Source organism: Puma concolor, chromosome D1 (assembly GCF_028749965.1).
Source record: "Puma concolor isolate L17-30 chromosome D1, mPumCon1.1.hap2, whole genome shotgun sequence".
Lineage (NCBI taxonomy): Eukaryota > Metazoa > Chordata > Mammalia > Carnivora > Felidae > Puma > Puma concolor.
The window spans coordinates 70,499,403-70,519,995 of record NC_141676.1 but is presented as its reverse complement, the minus strand read 5'-3'; the positions used below and the strand labels follow the sequence as shown (position 1 = coordinate 70,519,995).

Sequence of the window (20,593 nt, the reverse complement as noted above, 5' to 3'; positions counted from 1 at the left end):
ACAGAGATGGCAGACTACTACTTGAATTATAGCCTATGGCCATGGACTAGAACAAAGCTAACTGGCCCTCCTGGAAACAGCTAACCCCATGATCTTAGCCTTATTAGTACCAAAGTCCAATTCAGCAGTCTTTCTTGGCCCCAGAGTTTGATCACTAAATCTTCTAGAAGACTATTTCTAGAGGGACTGACAAACCTAGTTCCTTTGGAAAATAAGAAGTGAGAATTCCTCACAATAAGAAAGAGTTGGTGGGTGCCTGGGTGACTCAGTCAGTTAAGCATCAGACTCTTGATCTCAGCTCAGGTCACGATATCACAGTTCGTGGATTCAGCCCTGCTTGCAATTCTGTCTCTCCCTCTCTCTGCCCCTCCCCTGCTCTGACTATTCTAAATGAGGACAAATAACACTTATCCATAGTGCATGTTACAAATAGAAATGTATGATTTATTATCTCCTATAGGAGTTTAGGCTGTCCATCCTGGAAAAAAAATACAAAAATATAGGGGAAACACAACTGAGATGTATAAATAACATAACAGGATATTCATAAATTTGGTATATACATATACCAGTGTCCTAACCTCAGGGGAAGACTAAGGCTCGATGATGGCTCCAGAGGGAGAAATTACGTTCTCAGTCTACAAAAGTAAAAAATGAAAGACAATGGAAACACAACATTAATATACCACTAAATCAGCAAGTAAAAAGAACTAATCCTAATAGAAGAAAGTAGCATCCACTACTTGTGCAGCAAACTTTACTCTTTTCTTTCTTCCAACATGTCAGTACTTTTTATTTTTTTTTATTTTTTTTAAATTTTTTTAAACGTTTATTTATTTTTGAGACAGAGAGAGACAGAGCATGAATGGGGGAGGGTCAGAGAGAGGGAGAAACAGAATCTGAAACAGGCTCCAGGCTCTGAGCTGTCAGCACAGAGCCCGACGCGGGGCTCAAACTCACGGAGTGTGAGATCGTGACCTGAGCCGAAGTCGGCCGCTTAACCGACTGAGCCACCCAGGCGCCCCTGTCAGTACTTTTTAAATAAATGAGATGACAAATATACTCTGTAGAGTAACTGGCACATAGTAGACACTTAACAATGTTAGTTTCCTTCACTCAGCACAATCACTCCCCGTCCCAACCCAAGTTCCTCTTTGTGTTGTGCAAGTTTTAAGTAATGTGCAGAGATTTCTGCCTGTGGTAATTAAGATGTTTGAAAAAATAAATGGCAATTAAGAACTCAGCTATACTTCATGGCCTCATCCTGCCTTCTCTTATAGCAGGATTTTCAGGAAGCCCTGTTGCTCAACTATAGATCCTAACAGTTAAAATCAGAAAGAGAGAAGACTGGTTCACTCTTGCTCTAACTAAAACCTATTGTGCTTATTTCTTATCTCACTTTCTTCAGTCACTGAGGAAGACATTTGGCAATGACAGGAACATTCCAACCACCAGACCAGAAAAGCACTGATAGCAACAGAATGTCTAGAAAACTACACACCCACACATCCCCTTCGCTGCTCATGGTCACTGCTGAACACATGCCAACCCTAACCCATGATCACGTGTTCTCTGCCTGCTCTCAAGGCCATATCCCCCCAGCCTCTCTCTACAAATCTCTAGGTGTGGGCAGAGAGGTCAGTTGTTAAGGTTTGAGCCTAACACCTTCTCCTGTCTACTGCCAGCACCCAAAATAATTTCTCCCTTTCTCTTTTCCAAACCCTCATCTCTTGAGTTACTGGCTTCTCCTGCCAAGAGTTTATCCGAGTTTGTTGCACAACAGTGTTGGCAAAACCTACGAGGAGCTGTGCTCTCCATCTGTCCAGCCCCTTCAGGATTCCCAGGATAGAGTAGTTCACCTGGGCAGCACAGCAGGGCTTCCCCATTCACTTCCTGGGGTAGCAATTGAAGTAGATTAGATCCATCAGTAACAGAATCAGTAGATATCAGGAGTATTCACTATAACCTAATTATTACATGGTCAGGAAAGAGCTACACTGTATTATTCAGGGAAGTTACCTGGTCCTTATGAGAATCAAAACTAAACCACATTTTTATAGCACCACCAGCTTCAAAATAAAAACAAAACTTCAAAGACCAGAACTAGGATATTCATCTAGGGTCAAAAGACTGCCTACATCTTTCCTCTAACAAATTTCAAAATCTTTTATAAAAATAAGACCACAGGGTGCCTGGGTGGCTCAGACAGTTAAGCATCTGACATTGGCTCAGGTCATGATCTCATAGTTGGTGAGTTTGAGCCCCACTTCAGGTTATGCTGACTGCTCAGAGCCTGGAGCCTGCTTCGGATTCAGTTTCTGCCTCTCTCTCTCTGCCCCTCCCCACTTGTGCTCTGTCTCCCTCTCTCTCTCAAAAATAAACATTTAAATAAATAGATAGATAAAGAAATAAAGAAATAAAGAAATAAGAAAGACTCATTTTGGGGCCCCTGGGTGGCTCAGTCAGTTAAGTGTCCAATTTCACCTCAGGTCATGATTTCATGGATCGTGAGTTCAAGCCCTGTATTGGGCTCTGTGCTGACAGCTTAGAGCCTGGAGCCTACTTTGGATTCTGTGTCTCCCTCTCTCTCTGCCCCTCCCTTTGCTCTTGCTCTTTTTCTCAAAATAAATAAACCTTAAGAAAAATTATGGGGCGCCTGGGTGGCGCAGTCGGTTAAGCGTCCGACTTCAGCCAGGTCACGATCTCGCGGTCCGTGAGTTTGAGCCCCACGTCAGGCTCTGGGCTGATGGCTCAGAGCCTGGAGCCTGTTTCCGATTCTGTGTCTCCCTCTCTCTCTGCCCCTCCCCCGTTCACGCTCTGTCTCTCTCTGTCCCAAAAATAAATAAACGTTGAAAAAAAAAAAAATTAAAAAAAAAAAAGAAAAATTAAAAAATAATAAGACCTTATTTTTTTAAATATTTAGCATAATAAAGGAGTTAGAATTACTTTACTGTAACAAATAAATTTATGCTGCATGTGCTGGCTAATTATGTGTCAATTTGACTGGACCACAGGATGCCCAGACATTTATTTGATCAAACATTATTCTGGGTGTGTCTGTGAGGGTGTTTCTAGTGAAGATTAACATTTTCAGTAGACTAAGTAAAGCAGATTGCCCTACCTAAGGTGGATGGGTCTCATCCAATGAATTGAAGACTTGACAAAAACAAAACAGCTGAGTAAAGGAAATTCCCTTGCCTGCCTGCCTTCAAGCTGGGACATTAGTCTTTTCCCTGCTTTTAGACTCAGAATGAAACATCCCCTCCTCTTGGGTCTTATCAAGCCTGAGGGCTTTCAGACTGGAACTTATACCACTGGCTCTCCTGTGTCTCCAACTTCCAACTATAGATCTTGGGACTTCTCGGCCTCCATAACTGTGTGAGCCAATTCCTTTTAATAAATCTCTTTGTGTGTGTGGTGTGTTTGTGTTTGTGTGTGTGTGTGTGTGTGTGTGTGTGTGTGTGTGTGTGTACGTACACACATACATACCCCTTTTGGTTCTACATCTCTGGAAAACCCCAACAAATACACTACATTTAAATTGCTTCTAACATCTTCATTTTTTTTTCAAATATATTTTTTAAAGTTTATTTACTTAGAGAGAGAGTATGCAGAAGCAGGGAGGAGGCAGAGAGAGAGGGAGAGAGAGAATCCCAAGCAGGCTCCAGGCTGTCAGCGCAGAGTCCAACGTGGGGCTCAAACCCATGAACTGCAAGACCATGACCTGAGCTGAGATCAAAAATCGAACACTTAACTGACTCTGCCACCCCAGTGCTCTGCCCCCAACATCTTTGCTTTTAGGGTTAAAACTATAAACTACAGGGGCTCCTGGGTGGCTCAGTGGGTTGAGCATCTCTTGATTTCATCTCAGGTCATGATCCCTTGGTTATGGGATCCAGCCCTGCATCAGCTTCACATGGAGCCTGCTTGAGATTATCTCCCTCTCCTCTGCCCCTCCCTCGCTTCCTCTCTCTCTCTCTCTCTCAAAATAAACTTTAAAAAAAATTTAAATAAAGACAAACTTGAAAGTATACTTTAAATATAATATTGAGACAAAATATGATGAAGAACAAGGTTCAGATTGAGCCTTATCTAAATTATACCCATGTTCCAAATCAAGTAATATTAGTATTTTTGGTAATGTAGGGGTAGGGAGTCTTAAGAACACACACCTGTTCTCCACCTACTGAGAATATACACCTGTTACTTCCACCTAATACTGTAATCTTAAACCAAAACATTTTTCATACCCTGCCATCTTCTAGATACTTAAGCACAAATATCATGGACTCTAATATGAAATACCTTAATTAATGAAGAAAACTTCTAATAATACACTTCTTATTGAAGAACTTTATTCAGATGAAAAACAAAGTATGCCCATATATTCCAATCTCTCCAATAATATTGGGTATACTGAACTGAATCCTTAAAATAGAATTAAAGAGTTCAAGCCAGAAAAATAGGGACAACTTCAGCAAGAAATCACAGATATCAGGGGATCATGCAGACTGAAAAATACCAAACTGCTTCATCATTGGTTGATATACAAAATTCCATTAACAGAAAACAAAGCCATTCTCCAAAACTGCATTTGTACTGATATATTTGCTAAAACTCACTCATACTGAAGCCTAATAATTAGCAACTATGTGATAGATCTAACACCTCTTATTATTTTTAATGGGGATAACCCTAATCATCTACCTGAACCAGAAAAGAAACTTAACCACTAATTTAACTATGAGAAAAAAAGAAAAGAGCACAGAAGAAGAAAGCTTTAAAAAGATGCTTAACTTCCTAGATCCCATAATTTTGTCTTAAACATCCTTGATTTACCTTTAGATGAGTGAAGACAAACAGGTTAAAACAGCTTTTCTAACATTTGTAACAGACATTTGTAATCCTTTGTAACTGAAAACTCCTGACTACTTTGATTTAAAATATACATTTTATACGAAAGGAGGTTCAATTTCAGCAAGTCTAGTAATCAAGGTGTTATGTACGGTCTGAGATACCTTATAACTGCCTTTGGTTTCAAGTTTAAACAAGAGCCAAAGTCAAAAGGAAAGAAATCAAAATCCTGGCCAGGATATTGGATTTAAGAAATCATTAAATACTCTCTATAAAGTAATTGCTTCTTTTTCTCTCAATTTCCTCATGGTAAAATTTGGGTTTTGTGCCATAAGTGGTAAACCTAATATATACGTACTTAATATATATTCATATCTTCACTGTGTCTCTTCATTGGGAAAGCCCTCCCAAACCTACCATACCAGAATGGGTCCTCTTGTAACACCCTCTAGTAACCCCCTGTACCTCTTAACAGCACTTACCACAGTTTAAATAATTTTCTTGTCTATTCAAGTTTATCTTTCCCCTTAACTGTAATGTCCAAGTACATCTTGTTCCCCCACCACTGTATTTCTGACTCATTGTAGGCAATCTGTAATATGTGAAGAATGAAACGAAGGTAGGAGAGTGGGAGGAAATAAGTTTCAGTAAATACAGTTACATTAACACTCCATGGGCTCCAAATGGAACTATGAGCACACTCTGAAATTCACTCTGATCCTGATTAATGTGAGAGTTTCTGAGACACAGGTCTGAAAAAAAATGGTCCCATGTCTACTTTCTTCAAGGTTTAGAAATCGCTAATGATGGGAACAGGCCTTCTCCCACCACTGCCAAAAGATACAAAGGTATCTCTGAGGCAACTCCCAAAATGGATTAATCGCAATCCACACTGCCAAGATAGAGCTAGAATCAATAAACCAGTGCAACCCGACACATGTAGTAAGTCAAAAGACTATACAAAATAAATGGTAGTAAGTTGAAAACACTGTAAATTCAGCATTCTGAATTTAAGAATTCAGAAACTGCTCAAATATATTTGAGCTAGCATTCTTGAGCTAGCTAGATACTTGATCTAGCATTCTTCCTTCCTTTCACACTTCTTTTCATATGTAAGTTCATTTTACTGAATATTTTCCAATGCAGCTAAAAGCTAAATTACTTAAAATCTTCTTTCATTCACTTCAATTATTGATTCTCCTCAGGTATAATCATGAGGAAAGAGAGTACCATATACAGTTTGTAATACCAATTGACAATACTAATTTAATTCACCAATAAATCAGGCTCATTAAGGAATACACTTTAACTATACTCTTAGTTTCCCAAGATGAAACAGACATATTAAACATGAAGGAAAACAGTAAAAAATTCAAATGACAACACTCTTTAAGAGAAGATCAATTAATAGAAAAAAAAAAAAAAAAGCTAAGATTAATGATAAACCAACAGACAATTTTAAAGTTTGACCTTGTATCAACAGAGATTCAAACAAATCTTTAACATGATACTACGTTATGATGAAATAGTTTAAGGCCCCTAATCATCAAAAGCATCAACTAATATTATGCATTACTATGTGGCTAGTACAGTCTCAGGGATATAAACATTTTCACAACATCATACTATACACATATTGCAAGAAATTGTACCAATATGTTTTGAAAAAACTCTCCAAAACCTTTTTATTTAGCTTTTTGTTAAGCAGTCACTTCAATTAACTCCCCTTCCCTAATTATCACCTAACACAGTACCTGGTAGATAGTCAATTAACATTTGATGAACAGATTATAAACCTATCATCAAAGTCCTACCACATTTTTTTTATCACTATCACAGCTTACCAACATAGATTAATGGGATATAAGTCTGTGCTTCAGTCTTTTAATCCAGGTTGTCTTGTCATAGTCAATAAAAGAAATTACTTATATGTATATTGCTTATGCACAAATATAAGGCAAGATTTCTTCCTCTCAAAGTCAAAACTCATAAAAAGAGGAAGCCACCTTGTATTAGTTTACTCCTTAGAAATGTTCATTTTTTGACACTCTATTGTCCAATTTAACATATTCCTCAGAAATCAAGAGCTCTCTATTCTAAATAATAAAACTCAGGTTCAAAAATATAAAATAAATCATGAAACTGTATCTTGGTGGAGGTAAATAAACAAAAGGGGGAAATGGTATGATATGTAATCAAACAAGCAACAGAGGTCACGTACGACTCTAGGCTATGGTAAAGCTTGCACATTAATCGAGTTGGAAAACCAATGGAGAGTTCTGAGCAGAAGAATAACAAGTACTGATTTATATTTCTAAAAAATATGAGATAGATATTTTACCCCCATTTTTTGATAAGAATATTGAGGTTCAAATATGTTAAGAACCTTGCTCAAGGTCACTAAGCTAGTATGTGGCAGCACTGAGATTCAAGCCCACGCTCTTCCCACTTTTTAACACCTCCCAAAACTCCCTGCTCAAGATTTTTCTGCAACATTCTCTTTTTAACCTCTTCATACCTCTGACTGCTTCTTTCATATTTTTTCCTCTACTCCAAAAACAAACATTCTTCGGATTATCTTCTCTTTCTAAACTCTCTCCCTTATTGGCCTAAGGATCTCTCTTCCTTATTGACCTACCATAACTTCAACTCTCATCTATATTCTTATGACATCTTAACCTAAATCTCTAGCCCCATCTTCTCTCTAGAATAGCAACTCCACATTTCCCAATGCCTCCAGGTCATTCTCCACTCATAAATTACACTAGTAGCTAGAATTCAAAATGCCCCAAAGCAATCCACCCTATTTCACTGAAAATACTTTCTCCAAGGTACTACCTTCTACAAATCCCAATAAACAAGGCTTATAATTATATAGCATCATTTAATTTTTTCCCCTACTTTAAAAGTGAGTTACTAAATCTAATCGAATAATTCTATAAACCACTGCCAGCTTAAGCTTTCTGAAACAACCTCAAGCATACCACCCCCTGTTGGCAACTTTTAGTGATTGCCTACTATATCAAATAAAATCCAAATTCCATCTGCCATTCCCCAACACGTACTATATCCTATTCTACCTGAACGTCTTAGTTTAAGCCATTCTTTCCCTTATCCATCACCTATTTCTACCTTTCCAGATCATATTTTTCCTTCAAGGACAGTAAAATGCCACCTTTCCCATTAAATTTCCCCTTATCTTCCATTCAAATGTAATCTACCTCTGATTTCTCAAACCATTTGCTCTGTACCTTATAGTATTATCTCAATGAATTTATGTTACAGGGTACTGCATGCCTTACCTCCCCTCCTGGACTATGAACTCAATATAAGAAATACATCCCATTCATTTTTTTTTATTCTTTACCATACCACATGGCACACAGCTGCTGTAACAGCACGCTGCAAATAGCAGACTCAATAAATAACTGGTAAGTGAATAGGGGGTAAATATTCCAAATACCAATAGTCTTGGTTCAGATATTATAAAAACTAATCATCAAACCTCAGTATCCCCTTCATTAGTATATATTTTTAATCAATATTTATCAGTAAATAATTAAAAAAAACATTTTAAAGTCCAAAGTTTATGACAAATATAATTTTCTAAGTAGTAAATAAGAGGTCTGGTTATTCAAAATAATCTGCATCACAGTGAATCAATTAGAGTTGGATATGAAGGCATTCTGATGAAAATTCTGTTATCACAGGGATTACCAGTATGGTTCTGGCCCTCTCACTCCTCCAGGTAGGTTCCTCTCTCTACCAAATGTATTCCCAGATAGAGGACTACTCCCTTTGACGTAAAAAGAATTTTCTAGCAACAATGCAAAAGTAAATAATGCCTACATTGAAAAATACATATTAAGGATTTGAAGGCTGTTTTAAGTTTTTTTTCATCAACCAAACAACTGTTTTAATAAGAACCTACTGACTCAGAAACATGAACAATAATGGATCATAGTTATTTAGATCCTATATTCCAATACTTATTAATTTTTATCCCTGATCAATGATAACTAAAGAGACAAACAATAGTAAACCAGATTTGGCCAGCTATACTGAGACAGTTGCTACAGGAAAGGGTGAGTTGAGGAGTGTTTAGTGTAATGTAACGCTTCAACTTTCAACTAAAAATGATGTGCTGGAAGGACAATTTGTACTCAACAAAGATCAATCAAATAAATCACATATTAGACACAAGTTTCAACAAGCTCAAAATGTCATGTTAATGAATAGGAAAAGTCATAATTCAATTGCTTATTTAAAAAAAAAAAAAGGACCAAATGACTGTTAAATCTCTAAAGATGTAATAACAAATTGTGTAAAAATTATCATATACCTATTGAATAGAAGGATAAAGTGAGTCCCTTACCCCTACCCTCTAAGCCAGGCCTCACACCAAAAAAAAGACAAATTCCAAGATCTCCAAAGGTCAAATAATCCAAACATATCTCAGGCACTTCATGACTTCAGTGTCTTTTTTTTCTTTTTTTAAGTAAAAGCAGAAACAAATGGTGTATTATCAAAAACTTTGAAAAGTCTCACTGCTGGTCTCCTTTGCTGGTCTCGTTTTCCCTAGCAAACCCGCTCACCCACTGCCTTTACAAACTCAGACCACACTCTGTGCCAGAAGCACTTTACATATTATGCCGCATTTAATCTTCACAAAGACCTCCCAAGTTAAAATTTACCATTTCTCCAATACTGCAGACACAGAAATTGAGGCTTAGAGTGGTTAGGTAATTTGTCTGAGGTTACCCAGCTAGCAAGTAGTGAGCTACAATTCTAACATGGGCAATCTGATCCAGGGTCCAGGATTCTGCCTCTAAGCCACACTAAAATACAGAAATCGGAACAGCTTCTTGGAAGTGGAATCAAACTTTGGAAGTGTTGTAGAATTACTATTTTTTCCATAAAATAAAACTGTGTAAGAACATTAAAAAAAAAAAAAAAAAAAAAGACCTAAGTCCACATTAACCAACTGATTTCTGCAGTCAGTGGTTTCCAGGTCTTTCACAACTAACTAGATTCTGCCCATAAGTTGTTTATTTCTAACAATTCCAACTCTTTTTAAATGTTTATTCAGTCTAGAGGTGATGAACTGATAATAGGTTAGATAACATGGCTCACAATGAATAAACATTATGTAAACATATTTGTACCCTGAAGAACAGTATAAACATCTAAAGGTCAGTGAAAAGGGAGGTTTGTAAATTATTCCTTCCAAAAGTGCAAAGAGTTGTACTCTGGAGTCAGCTACCTGTAAATGCCAGTATCCCAATCTGGAGGTCCTGAAGAAATCACCTGGTAAAAGCATGATTAAGAATAGTCTTAGGGGCACCTGATGGTTCAGTTAGTTAAGTGTCCAACTTCAGCTCAGCTCACAATCCCACAGCTCGTGAGTTTGAGTCCCATGTCAGGCTCTGTGCTGACAGCTCAGAGCCTGGAGCCTGCTTTGGATTCTGTGTCTCCCTCTCTCTCTGCCCCTCCCCCACTCAAGCTCTTCTCTCCTTCTCAAAAATAAATAAACATTAAAAAAAAGAAAGAAAGAAAAATGGTGTTAGGGGTGCCTGAGTGGCTCAGTCACTTAAGCAACTCTTGATTTTAGCTCAGATCAAGATCTCATAGTCATGAGATCTAGCCCGGAGCTCCATGCTAGGTGTGGAGCCTGCCAAAGATTCTCTCTCTTCCTCTCCATCTGCCCCTTCCCTGCTCTTGAAAGAAAGAAAGAAAGAAAGAAAGAAAGAAAGAAAGAAAGAAAGAAAAGAAGGAGGAGGAGGAGGAGGAGAAGAAGAAGAAGAAGAAGAAGAAGAAGAAGAAGAAGAAAAAGAAGAAAGGAAGGAAGATAGGAAGGAAGGAAGGAAGGAAGGAAGGAAGGAAGGAAGGAAGAAAAGAAAGAAAGAAAAAGAAAAGAAAGAAAGAAGGAAGAAGGAAGGAAGGAAAGAAAGAAAGAAAGAAAAGAGAGAAAGAAAGAAAGAAAGAAAGAAAGAAAGAAAGAAAGAAAGAAAGAAAGAAAGAATCAGTCTTAGGGTCTTAGAACCACCTGAGTGAGTTAAGTGAGCAGGTTTTCCTTAAAGAAGGCACCTAAAAACCTGAACAACATAGAATCCATCCCCCTAAATGGGCAACTATGCATTCTAAATTTGTATTCTAAATTATGGTGGGCACTAGCTTTCATTCATCTTAGTGGTGGCCTACAGTTAAAATAGTTCAACAACTGTTTCGTGCTGTTGTGTTGTTTGTGTGTATATATGTGTGTATTGTGTGGAAAGGGGTACCACTTGTTCTGAGTGTGTGGTAATAACTAACATTCTTTTGCACTGCCTTAGGCCTGCCAAATATCTCCTTACTCCTGACCTATTCATGAGTTCATTAATTCACATCTGTACTCATTCAGACATTTATTAAGCACTTACAGAAGTACTGTGCTAATTCTAAATACAAACCACCATCCTAACAGGACACTAAAGAGACAATATTCAAAGTGTGACTCTTGATCCAACAGCATCAATATTACCTGGGAGTCTGTTAGAAATGAGGAATCTCAGTCCCCACCCAGACCTACTAAATCAGAAACTCTCATTTTCATTTTCACATGATGGGAGAGGGGGCAGTGTCTTAACACATATTAATGTCTGGGTCTATATGATAAAAAGTGAAACTGACTTCTGCAAGCCCAGAGAAAGTTACCATATTCTTTGTTATCTCTGTAAGAAACAATCAGACTTTTCAAGAAGTACCACAGATATGGCCCTGACACACTTTCAAAAATATTAGGCTATAAATCCAAATTATTACTCAATGAGTAGTAAAAACTGATCATCCACTGAATGTACAATAAAACTCTTAGGAAACATACAAAATATATGATCTCTGCCTTCTTAAGACACATACTCTACTGGGCAAGAAAATGAGAGGATGAACTTTGATAGCCAAAGTAATACATCTCTAATATCAAGAACAAGGTTATTGGAAAAAAAGATGCTGGTGAAAACATTTAAGCACAAACTTGTTTTAACAGTTCTCAGTGGTACATATATGTATTTACAAATATTCTCTACTAAAAACTCCAAACTTAAATTGCTTGGGTGACCTAAAGTCAGATCTTTTAATCACCTTCACTGATCCTGTCGAGAACCATCCTTTAAATTGGCACCCAAAATCTCAACCAGAGTCTACTCTGTGAACCTGCAAGAACATTTGCAAAACGATCAAGCCACAATACTGTCATCCCAAACTGAGACCAGATCTGAGCCCGCAGGGATTTGCTGTCAAATATGCCCTTTAAAAAGGGGGATGAGGGTTAGAGAGGGAATTAGATGAGAAAAGACTGAGGGCCATTTCTCAACGTCTCGCTGACCTACAAACTCCTCTCCATCATAAGGCGAGAGAAAGAAAAATTACTGCAGTTCCCTTAAGTCACAATTTTAAGTGTCCTAACTTAATTTTAAAGTTGGGAGCCCATCCTCTTCCCATCAACAGGCATTCGGATGACAGCTCAACATCAAGTTCCCCTCCCCCTTTTCCCGCCGAGTGTAGCATTTGGGATATCCGTCCCCTTGCGACCTCCCCCATCCCACCCACAACCCCCAAAACACTCTGGCCCCTCCGAAAGAGAGCCCGACACAGAACGAGTCGCCCAGGCCGCTGGGAAGCACGACTGCGTCCCACGGCCCACCCTCCACACTAAACTCGCCGTGGGGGAGGGGCTGACGGATCTCACCAAGTACAGTGGGGCGTAAATCTTCAGGGACTCCTCCAGGGCGCCCCCGGTGATCTGCACGAAGGAGACCCCACAGGAAGGGTGCCAAGTGTGGCCGATCTCGTAGCAGTTATGAGGGATGGACTTGCTGAGAGCCGCCATGACGGAGAGCCGTGCGGACGGGCAGCAAGGGGGCGAGCCGAAGCTCGGGAGGCAGCTGGGCAAGAGGTAGCCGAGCGCGCGCCCGACCGCAGCCGACTCTCCGGGCTGGCTGCTGGAGGTGCAGAATAGAGGGGAAAGGTCACGCGAGCAGGGTTACTCTGGGCCAAAGTCCTCGGATGTTAAGCGCTCGGCGTATCGCAGCTCGAGGGGGCGGGGCGCGCACCGGGGAGGCGGGGAGAGGCGGAGCGTGCGCGCGCCCGGCCCTCGGAGCCCCGGGCCGTGCGGAGAGCGGAAAGCGTGAGAGCGCGACTCGGGGACGCGCCTGTCTCCCGACTGCCCACGTCAGCCCCTAGCTGGCCCGCGACGTCTGCGTCGGAAGAGCCCTGGTAGGTGACTTGGGTCACACTGTACTCGTCTCTGCCCTCTTCAAAGGCCTGCCAAGTAGAACGGAGGGCAGTGGAAGAAAGGGGTAAAATGTCTTTGTTGGGAGCTAGCTGGTGGAGGAAGACGGTTGCCACGAGTCTGGACAGCCTTCCTCCTCAGAACTGCCACCTTCCCTTCCCTAGACTACCAATTAATAAATGGCTAAGGCTGCCTGCTGGTTGAGACCGCGCTGCTCCTGGTTGCTGGGCTTTCTGTTCTGTGGTGTCTGAGAAGTTTGAAAAATCTATTAGCAAAGTTTGTACACTTCCTGTGTGGGAAAAGGGCAGTAGATCATTCTGTCCACTGAGCCACTGAGCGGTTCTTTCTGCAGCGCACATGACAATCATCGGCCAAATGGTGGACAGAGTAGAGGGGACAGTGGTCTTAGAACTCATACCCGATAGAGAGAGCTTGGCCATCAATTGGCAGAACAAGGGACCTGTGTGACCTATAAATCATATAACCCCTCTAACATGTCAGTTTCCTCATCTATAATAACCCAGGTTCCTTGGAATCCTAAATTCTATAGCTTCTTAAAGCAGGAGCATACTGCCTTTAGAGGACTCCCGTTCTAATCAAGCCTTCATTCATTCTACAAAGCTTTACTGAGCACATACTATTTTCCTGGCACTGTTGTAAACTCTCCTTGATTCAGATGTGAACAGGAGAGACCAGGTTTTCACCCGCTCCTCCTCCCACTCCCACGGAGTCTGAGCCTGAGCTCCTGCTGCAGCCCCTGGTATTGGGGTTTCTGGAGTTACAAATGAACAACGATGTCAACAAAGTTGTTAATGATATGAAAGTAAGGAAATCTACACGAGATCAGAAAAAAGAAAGAAACTCGTTCTCTTCCGTTTATGTGATGGCAAAAGAAATCACTGTTAGAGAAAGCAAAGCAGATGTTGGTGGGTGACACTAGTGATATTGTAGAGGACCCCTACACATCTTTTGTGAAGTTGCTGTCTCTGAATGATTGCCAATTTGCTTTGTATAATGCACATTCAAAACAAGAGTCTTAAGGAAGAAGACCTAGTATTTAAATTCTGGGGTCCTGAAAGTGCACTTTATAACACGAGATGATATATGCTATCTCTAAAGATGCCATTAAAAAGAAATTTACAGATATTAAACTTAAGTTGCAAGTAAACGGCTTGGATAATATTAAGGAGTATTCCTCACTTGGAGAGAAACAAAGGCAACATAGTGGTCCCACTTGAAGGAAACCCCTTATAAAATGACAAATACCATCTGGATGTTAGGGAACTTCCACTTCTCCAGCTCAGTCAACCGGCATAGTATGAGGTTTTGTTCTGTTTCTTGCCCTTCTCAATGGGCCCTTCCAAAACAATGAATGAAAGAAATAGCATTCATTTAAGCAGCCTATCAGTGATTGCTGTTAGAATGTTTCATACTGTTACTTTTACATAGAACCCAAGGAATGCCATCCCATCATATTTTAGCCAAAACAACTGGTTATATATGCCTTCCTTGCAGCAAGTGCTACAATGAATGTGATTGTCAATGTGAATAATTTAGAATACTGCAAAGTGTAAGTTAATTGCATTGAGAGTAGTTTTCACCTGTCAGATGGTAAACTTTACTTAGTATTATTTATACTTGCACTTGATTACAGTTCTGTAACTCTCCAGCATTCATACACCTCACCTTCCTTGGCAAGTCTGTTTTGATGACATGACAGGATGGATATAACACCATGCACTGAAAGCACTTTTTTGTGATGAGTTTAACCCCTCACTCCCAAAAGGAATGCCAATTAAGTTGTGCTGTGTCATCAACTTATCCTCATACCCCAGTGTTCATTCCCATTACCTGCATATCTTCTTAAAAGGAATAGCTGTTATGACTGCCTTTTTGTTTACCATTCCGTATACAGTACTGAATAAGTATAGTTTTGTTTACCATGTGAGTCTTACAACACTAAAGATATTTTGAATATCAGCCATGATGGCAATTTCTGTATAAATGAACCTCACCTGGAACATTATTTTTAAGATCAAACTCCTCATCCTCACAAAAATAGCCACATTGCATAGTTATTACTATAAAATTATAGCATAAAAATTATAGCATATTACTAAAAAGGGGGGGTTCTATTTTCATGAAACTAGCATTCTAGGGGGGGAAATGAAAAATAGGCAAGAAGATAAAATAAGATAGTTGTTTAAAGTCAACAAGAGAGGAGTGCTCATTGATGAAAAGCCCAAAATAGCAGGGGTAAAAAGATAAAAGTTTCTCTCAGTTCAGGTAAACATTAGCAGTCCCTAGGCTAGGAGGATGGCTCCATAACCATCAGTGATCCCAGACTCCTGACGGGTTGCTTTACCAACTGTTAACTATGGTTTCCAGCCCAACTTATAAGATGACATCCACATGCCAGCCAGGAAGTCAAAAGAGGAAGAGAAGACCTACTTCTTCTCTTTAAAAAACCTTCCTAGAAGATCTATGCAAACTACTACTTATATCCCATTGGCCAAAGCTTAGTCACATGGCCATACTAAGTTTCAAGGAAAGCTGGGAAATGGGGCTTTTTTTTTTCAATTGGTTGGACAAATGCCCAGCTAACATTTAGGGTTTTATTGCTGAGCAAAATGGAAAAAACAGATACTGAGAACAATGAGCAGTGTCTGCCATATTTCTATGCCTCTAGTCACTCAAATTTCTGGGCACATTCTTCTTTCCACGGATAAACATACCTTTCCCTTCACAAAAGGGACAACCTAAAGTTCCATGCAGTTACCCTATCCTATTCAAAGTCCAGGATCTTTCCTAGGACCAAATACAGCTCTCATGATTAGGGTATCTCCAGGCTTAGCATATCCAATCCACAATGGTTGGACAAGAACAAAATAATCACAAATTATTTAAAATTTCCAATTCAAAATATGAGAGGATCAGAAACACAACATAAACCTGTCCACAGAAATTACAGGAATAGCAATGCAGGTTTATCCTACTTAATTTTAATAAGCCACCCCTGAAAATCTGATAGTCGGTAAGAAAATGCTAAACGGGAGCCTATTTTTAACTAGGAAAAATGAAATATGTTACACATCAATCCCCAAATTCCTAACATGTATTTAAAATAAAATAAAATGCCAAATACAAGTATCAAACAATCGTGTTAGTATTTACAATCCTTAAAAAATAGCATTTTAGGGGCGCCTGGGTGGCGCAGTCGGTTAAGCGTCCGACTTCAGCCAGGTCACGATCTCACAGTCCGTGAGTTCGAGCCCCGCGTCAGGCTCTGGGCTGATGGCTCGGAGCCTGGAGCCTGTTTCCGATTCTGTGTCTCCCTCTCTCTCTGCCCCTCCCCCGTTCATGCTCTGTCTCTGTCTGTCCCATAAATAAATAAAAAAACGTTGAAAAAAAAAAATTTTAAAAAAAATAGCATTTTAATCACCAGTCAATACAGTTGCCAACTATCAGTTGCTTTTAAATGTAATAGCACATGTAGTTTGCATGCACAATGATACACATTATGTTTACCATAGAGCACAACAAATATATACCAATAGCTAAGGAAATTTTAAAATTACAATTAAAAGTAGGCAATTTTGTTTTAGTTAACTGTTAAATGGAGACTTAAACCTTAAAGACATTTAAGAAGGGAAAAACACAGTTATTACTATCACAGGGGCCAAAGGTGACAGTGCTAAGGAATTGGATGGTATAAGGCAATTTCAGGCAACTATTGCATTCAAAGGAATGGAAAGGGTATTCTCTACCCTGGTGCTGCTGTAAAGACTCCAGAAGAGGAAGGCATTGGTAAATTCTCAAGGAGGACCATCTGTACTTCAGGATGAAAAAAGAAATTGCAAAATAGAGCAGTTCTCAGTAAACCAGTTTACATTTGTAAATTTCTTTATACGGTATTATAAGATCTGTGTTTTAAAAGAAAGTCTTCTCAGGGGCACCTGGGTGGCTCAGTCGGTTAAGCATCCAGCTTTGGCTCAGGTCATGATCCCGTGGTTCACGAGTTTGAGTCCCACATCGGTCTCTGTGCCAACAGCTCAGAGCCTGGAACCTGCTTCAGATTCTGTGTCTCGTTCTCTCTCTACCCCTCCCCTGTTCTCTCTCTCTCTCTCAAAACTAAATAAATGTTTAAAAAAATAAAATAAATAAAATAATAAAAATAATAAAAAAGAAAGACTTCTTTCTCATCATGCCACCATTAAGTTTAAAGGTAATGTTACACTTGGTATCTACATGAGCCATTTATTCTTTTAGGCGCCTACGACCAGTAGTTGGCTGGATACTCTCTCGGGCCTTCATTGTTGCTTCTATTCCATAACGGGGCTTTAGGGTTCATCAACAAGGTGAAGCAAAGCATTCCTTCAAAGTAGAAGCACAGTGTATGAAGGAAATGAATCTGGAAATTTGCGGCTGAATTCTAAGGCTTTGAAGACATGCCAGGCTGAAAACTGTTGCTTTTGCAAGATTCTGGCTTTGAAGATGTCAATAATAAAGAATGGAAGAGCTCTTAGGATTTCAGACAGAGGATTTAGCAACAGTGAGTTGTTCAGCTTTACAGGCAGTCATAGAAATGGGTATCAGTCATGAACACAATGACAAAGCATGGCTCAAACTAGGTATAACACTGTGGTACCTCTTAATTCCAGCAATATTCAGATGCACACTCCCTTTGTTAATACTAGGCAAGGTTTTCAAAATAGCTACATATGATTCTGATCTTCTACCAATTTTGGTTATAACATAACTTCACATTTTTCTTCACATCATTTTATTTAAAATATTGCATTCAATTTTTAAGGTGTAAATATACATTTTTGCCAAAAAAACATTGAAAGCTGTTGTGTTGATACTTAATGCTGTTTCAGTCCAAACAGATAATGCTTCTGCCAACATAATTCTCTAAAAACTTGAAAGATTCTTATATATCAAATTATATAAACACCCCTTAAAAAAGCCACACCAACAGACACTTTCCATCTTGAGCTGAGACTCAGAAGGTTTTTTGAAAATGTCCTTAAAATATTAGAAGCCCTTTTATCAAGCTGAGAGGGTCTAGGGAGAACAATCAAATATTTCTACAGTCTTGAAAAAGAGTCTTACAGCTGCACCCTGGATTTAACCTTTGCCTTAAAGCAATTCCTTAGTTTCAGAATCTTCTAACCATCTGGAGAGGCTCAGAATGAAAAACAGCTTTACTTTTGAACCCAAAGATCCTAGATTCTTTATATTTCCTATAAATTCTGCTTTAAAAAATTGAATAGTCCTTTTAATTTCATCGCTCTCTATCTTACCAGGCTTCATTTAAAAAAAAAAAAATCAGTCAAATGAAAGTTCAACATTCTGCCTGGAAATATCAACCAAAAGAACCAGTTTGTTAGAGTATTTTCTATTTCCTACAATTTAGCAGGCAACAGTGTTGCTAAAATTTCCCGTACTATATAACAGCGATCCCTTTTTCTAGGCTCTGGTAAGAATTTCCTCCCTGTCCTTCAAGCCTTCAAGAATTCCACAAAATGCTCTCAAATAACCTTACAAAAGATTCAGGTACACTGTCTATAGAATTCCCAGTGTCTCTGTTAGTTTGATGATGTTACCAGTACTTATAATTACGACTGAGGACACCATCCTCCCTGACTTAGAACTCCTTTTACCATAAGTAAAAGACTTATGATTATTCTTTGATATGAAAAACACACAATCTACACACAATAGGAATAGATAGGTAAAAGGAATGCCTCAGAGGCCAGCCACATTCACCTAAAAAAGTTAGACTGAATGCAATGACATGCCTAGAAGGAAAAGTTGAAGGATAGGAAGCAAACAAAGGGAGAGCCACTGAGACAAGTCAGGCATATGCCTACAGGGGCAGAAACAGTAGTTCAGGACCTTGGGTATTCTGCACCCACTGACAAAACGATCTTCACCGTGAAATAGATCCACAAGGGCTTTCAGAGGGATTTCATTGAACTTTGGATTCATTTAATTCTGAGAATTCATCTTTTTCGGAGAACAGGTGCATAAAGCAAACTTTTATTACGATTTGACTTCTGCTGCAGGTCTGAAGTGAAAGGGCTTGCTCATGGCAACACTGACATCCTAGTTTGTGTAAGAGGGCTTTTTTTCCTCCCTGTAATTTAATAATTTGATGTTTTGATTTATGCATTCATTTCTAAACTTACTCTGTGTCACTTAGCTTATGAGAGACAGAGCCTCCCCTGGTGTGCTGATAAACCAGGTTTCTGACCTTGGCAGTCTGTGGGTGATAAACCCTGTATTAACCAAGAAAGATTAGGCTGTGCTGAGATAACAAATATGCCCCTAAATCTCAGGGGATTAAAATTAGAAAGATTTATTTTGTGCTCACATGAAGTCCAAAGTGGGTTGGCTGGCTCTTTAGGGCAACTTTCCTCCAAGTAGTGATTCAAGGTTAAAGGGTCGTGCATCCGTATTGAGCCTTCAGTGGTCAATTTTCCTTTTTCTTTCTTTCTTTTTTTTTTTTTTTTTTGCTTGCTTGATTTTTTTGTGCATAATTTTTAGTTATTGTACATAGTCATGTATAAAAAATGTAAGTGTACCATTTGATACATTTTTCCATTTGACCTCGTTCCTGAGACAACTATCCAGAAAAAAAGTTTTTCCATCACGCCAGAAGGTGTTCTGGTGCCCAGTGCCAGTTAATACATCTATGAACAGAGGTCACCACTATTCTGACTTATATCACGATAGCCTCATTTTGCCTTTTCCTCAAATTTACATTACTGGAGGCATACATTAGTATTTTTCATGTCTGGGTCTCTCTCACTCAGGAGTTTATATATGTTGGTCCATGTATTTGTAGTTCATTAGTATTTTGTTGCTTTGCTATTCTATTGTATGAAATCAGCACAGTTTTTCCATTCCAGGACATTTAGATTGTTGTAAGTGTTGGGCTATTATGACTAAACTTATTCCGAGCATTCTCTTACTTGTCTTTTTGTAGGCATTTGTTTTTGTTTCTCTTGGGCACATACACAGGAGTGGAGGTGCTAGTCATGGGGCAGGCATATGTTTAGCTTTAGTAGATACTGATTGATTATTTTTATTTTTAAGGGTCAGGACTCAACATGGTTTACATTACTTCTGATTACATCCATTTCCAGAATGTATTTACATGTTCCCAACCTAACTTCAAGGGTGGATGGGAAATGTAGTCTTCCTGTGGGACTAGAAAAAGGAGATGAAATGAGATTTGCTAAATATCTATCACTGTCTCTGCCACAAACACCAACCCCAGTGTCAGGCTACTGGTTCACCTTAGTTGATTCTTCTTCACCCTTGTGAATGGCATGACCTTTCTTTTTCAAATGAATATATATGCAACCATACAACTTGTTTTCAATGAACAAATGCATACTGATCATCATCACTTACTGCACTGGACTGGAAGTTTGTGTCCCTCCAAAATTTGTATGTTGA

General features: G+C 39.1%; 1 protein-coding gene and 1 pseudogene across 4 annotated transcripts in view; one reads left to right on the top strand and one right to left on the bottom strand.

The window, feature by feature from the left end:
* Nucleotides 1–20,593, bottom strand: part of TMEM135 (transmembrane protein 135) — a 460,344-nt gene that overhangs the window by 422,818 nt on the left and 16,933 nt on the right. Inside the window, exon 1 of one of the 4 annotated variants that reach the window (XM_086678530.1) lies at nt 12,581–12,946. The exons of 1 other annotated variant lie outside the window; for it this stretch is intronic. In XM_086678530.1, coding sequence (XP_086534656.1) covers nt 12,581–12,721 — 141 coding nt within the window. In that variant the 5' untranslated portion in view covers nt 12,722–12,946. Of the gene's footprint in view, nt 1–12,580; nt 12,947–20,593 lie in introns of those variants that run through there. 2 more of the 4 variants (XM_025928629.2, XM_025928628.2) reach the window with 2 other exon arrangements.
* On the top strand, nt 12,994–15,181 carry LOC147576798 (cofilin-2 pseudogene; annotated as a pseudogene).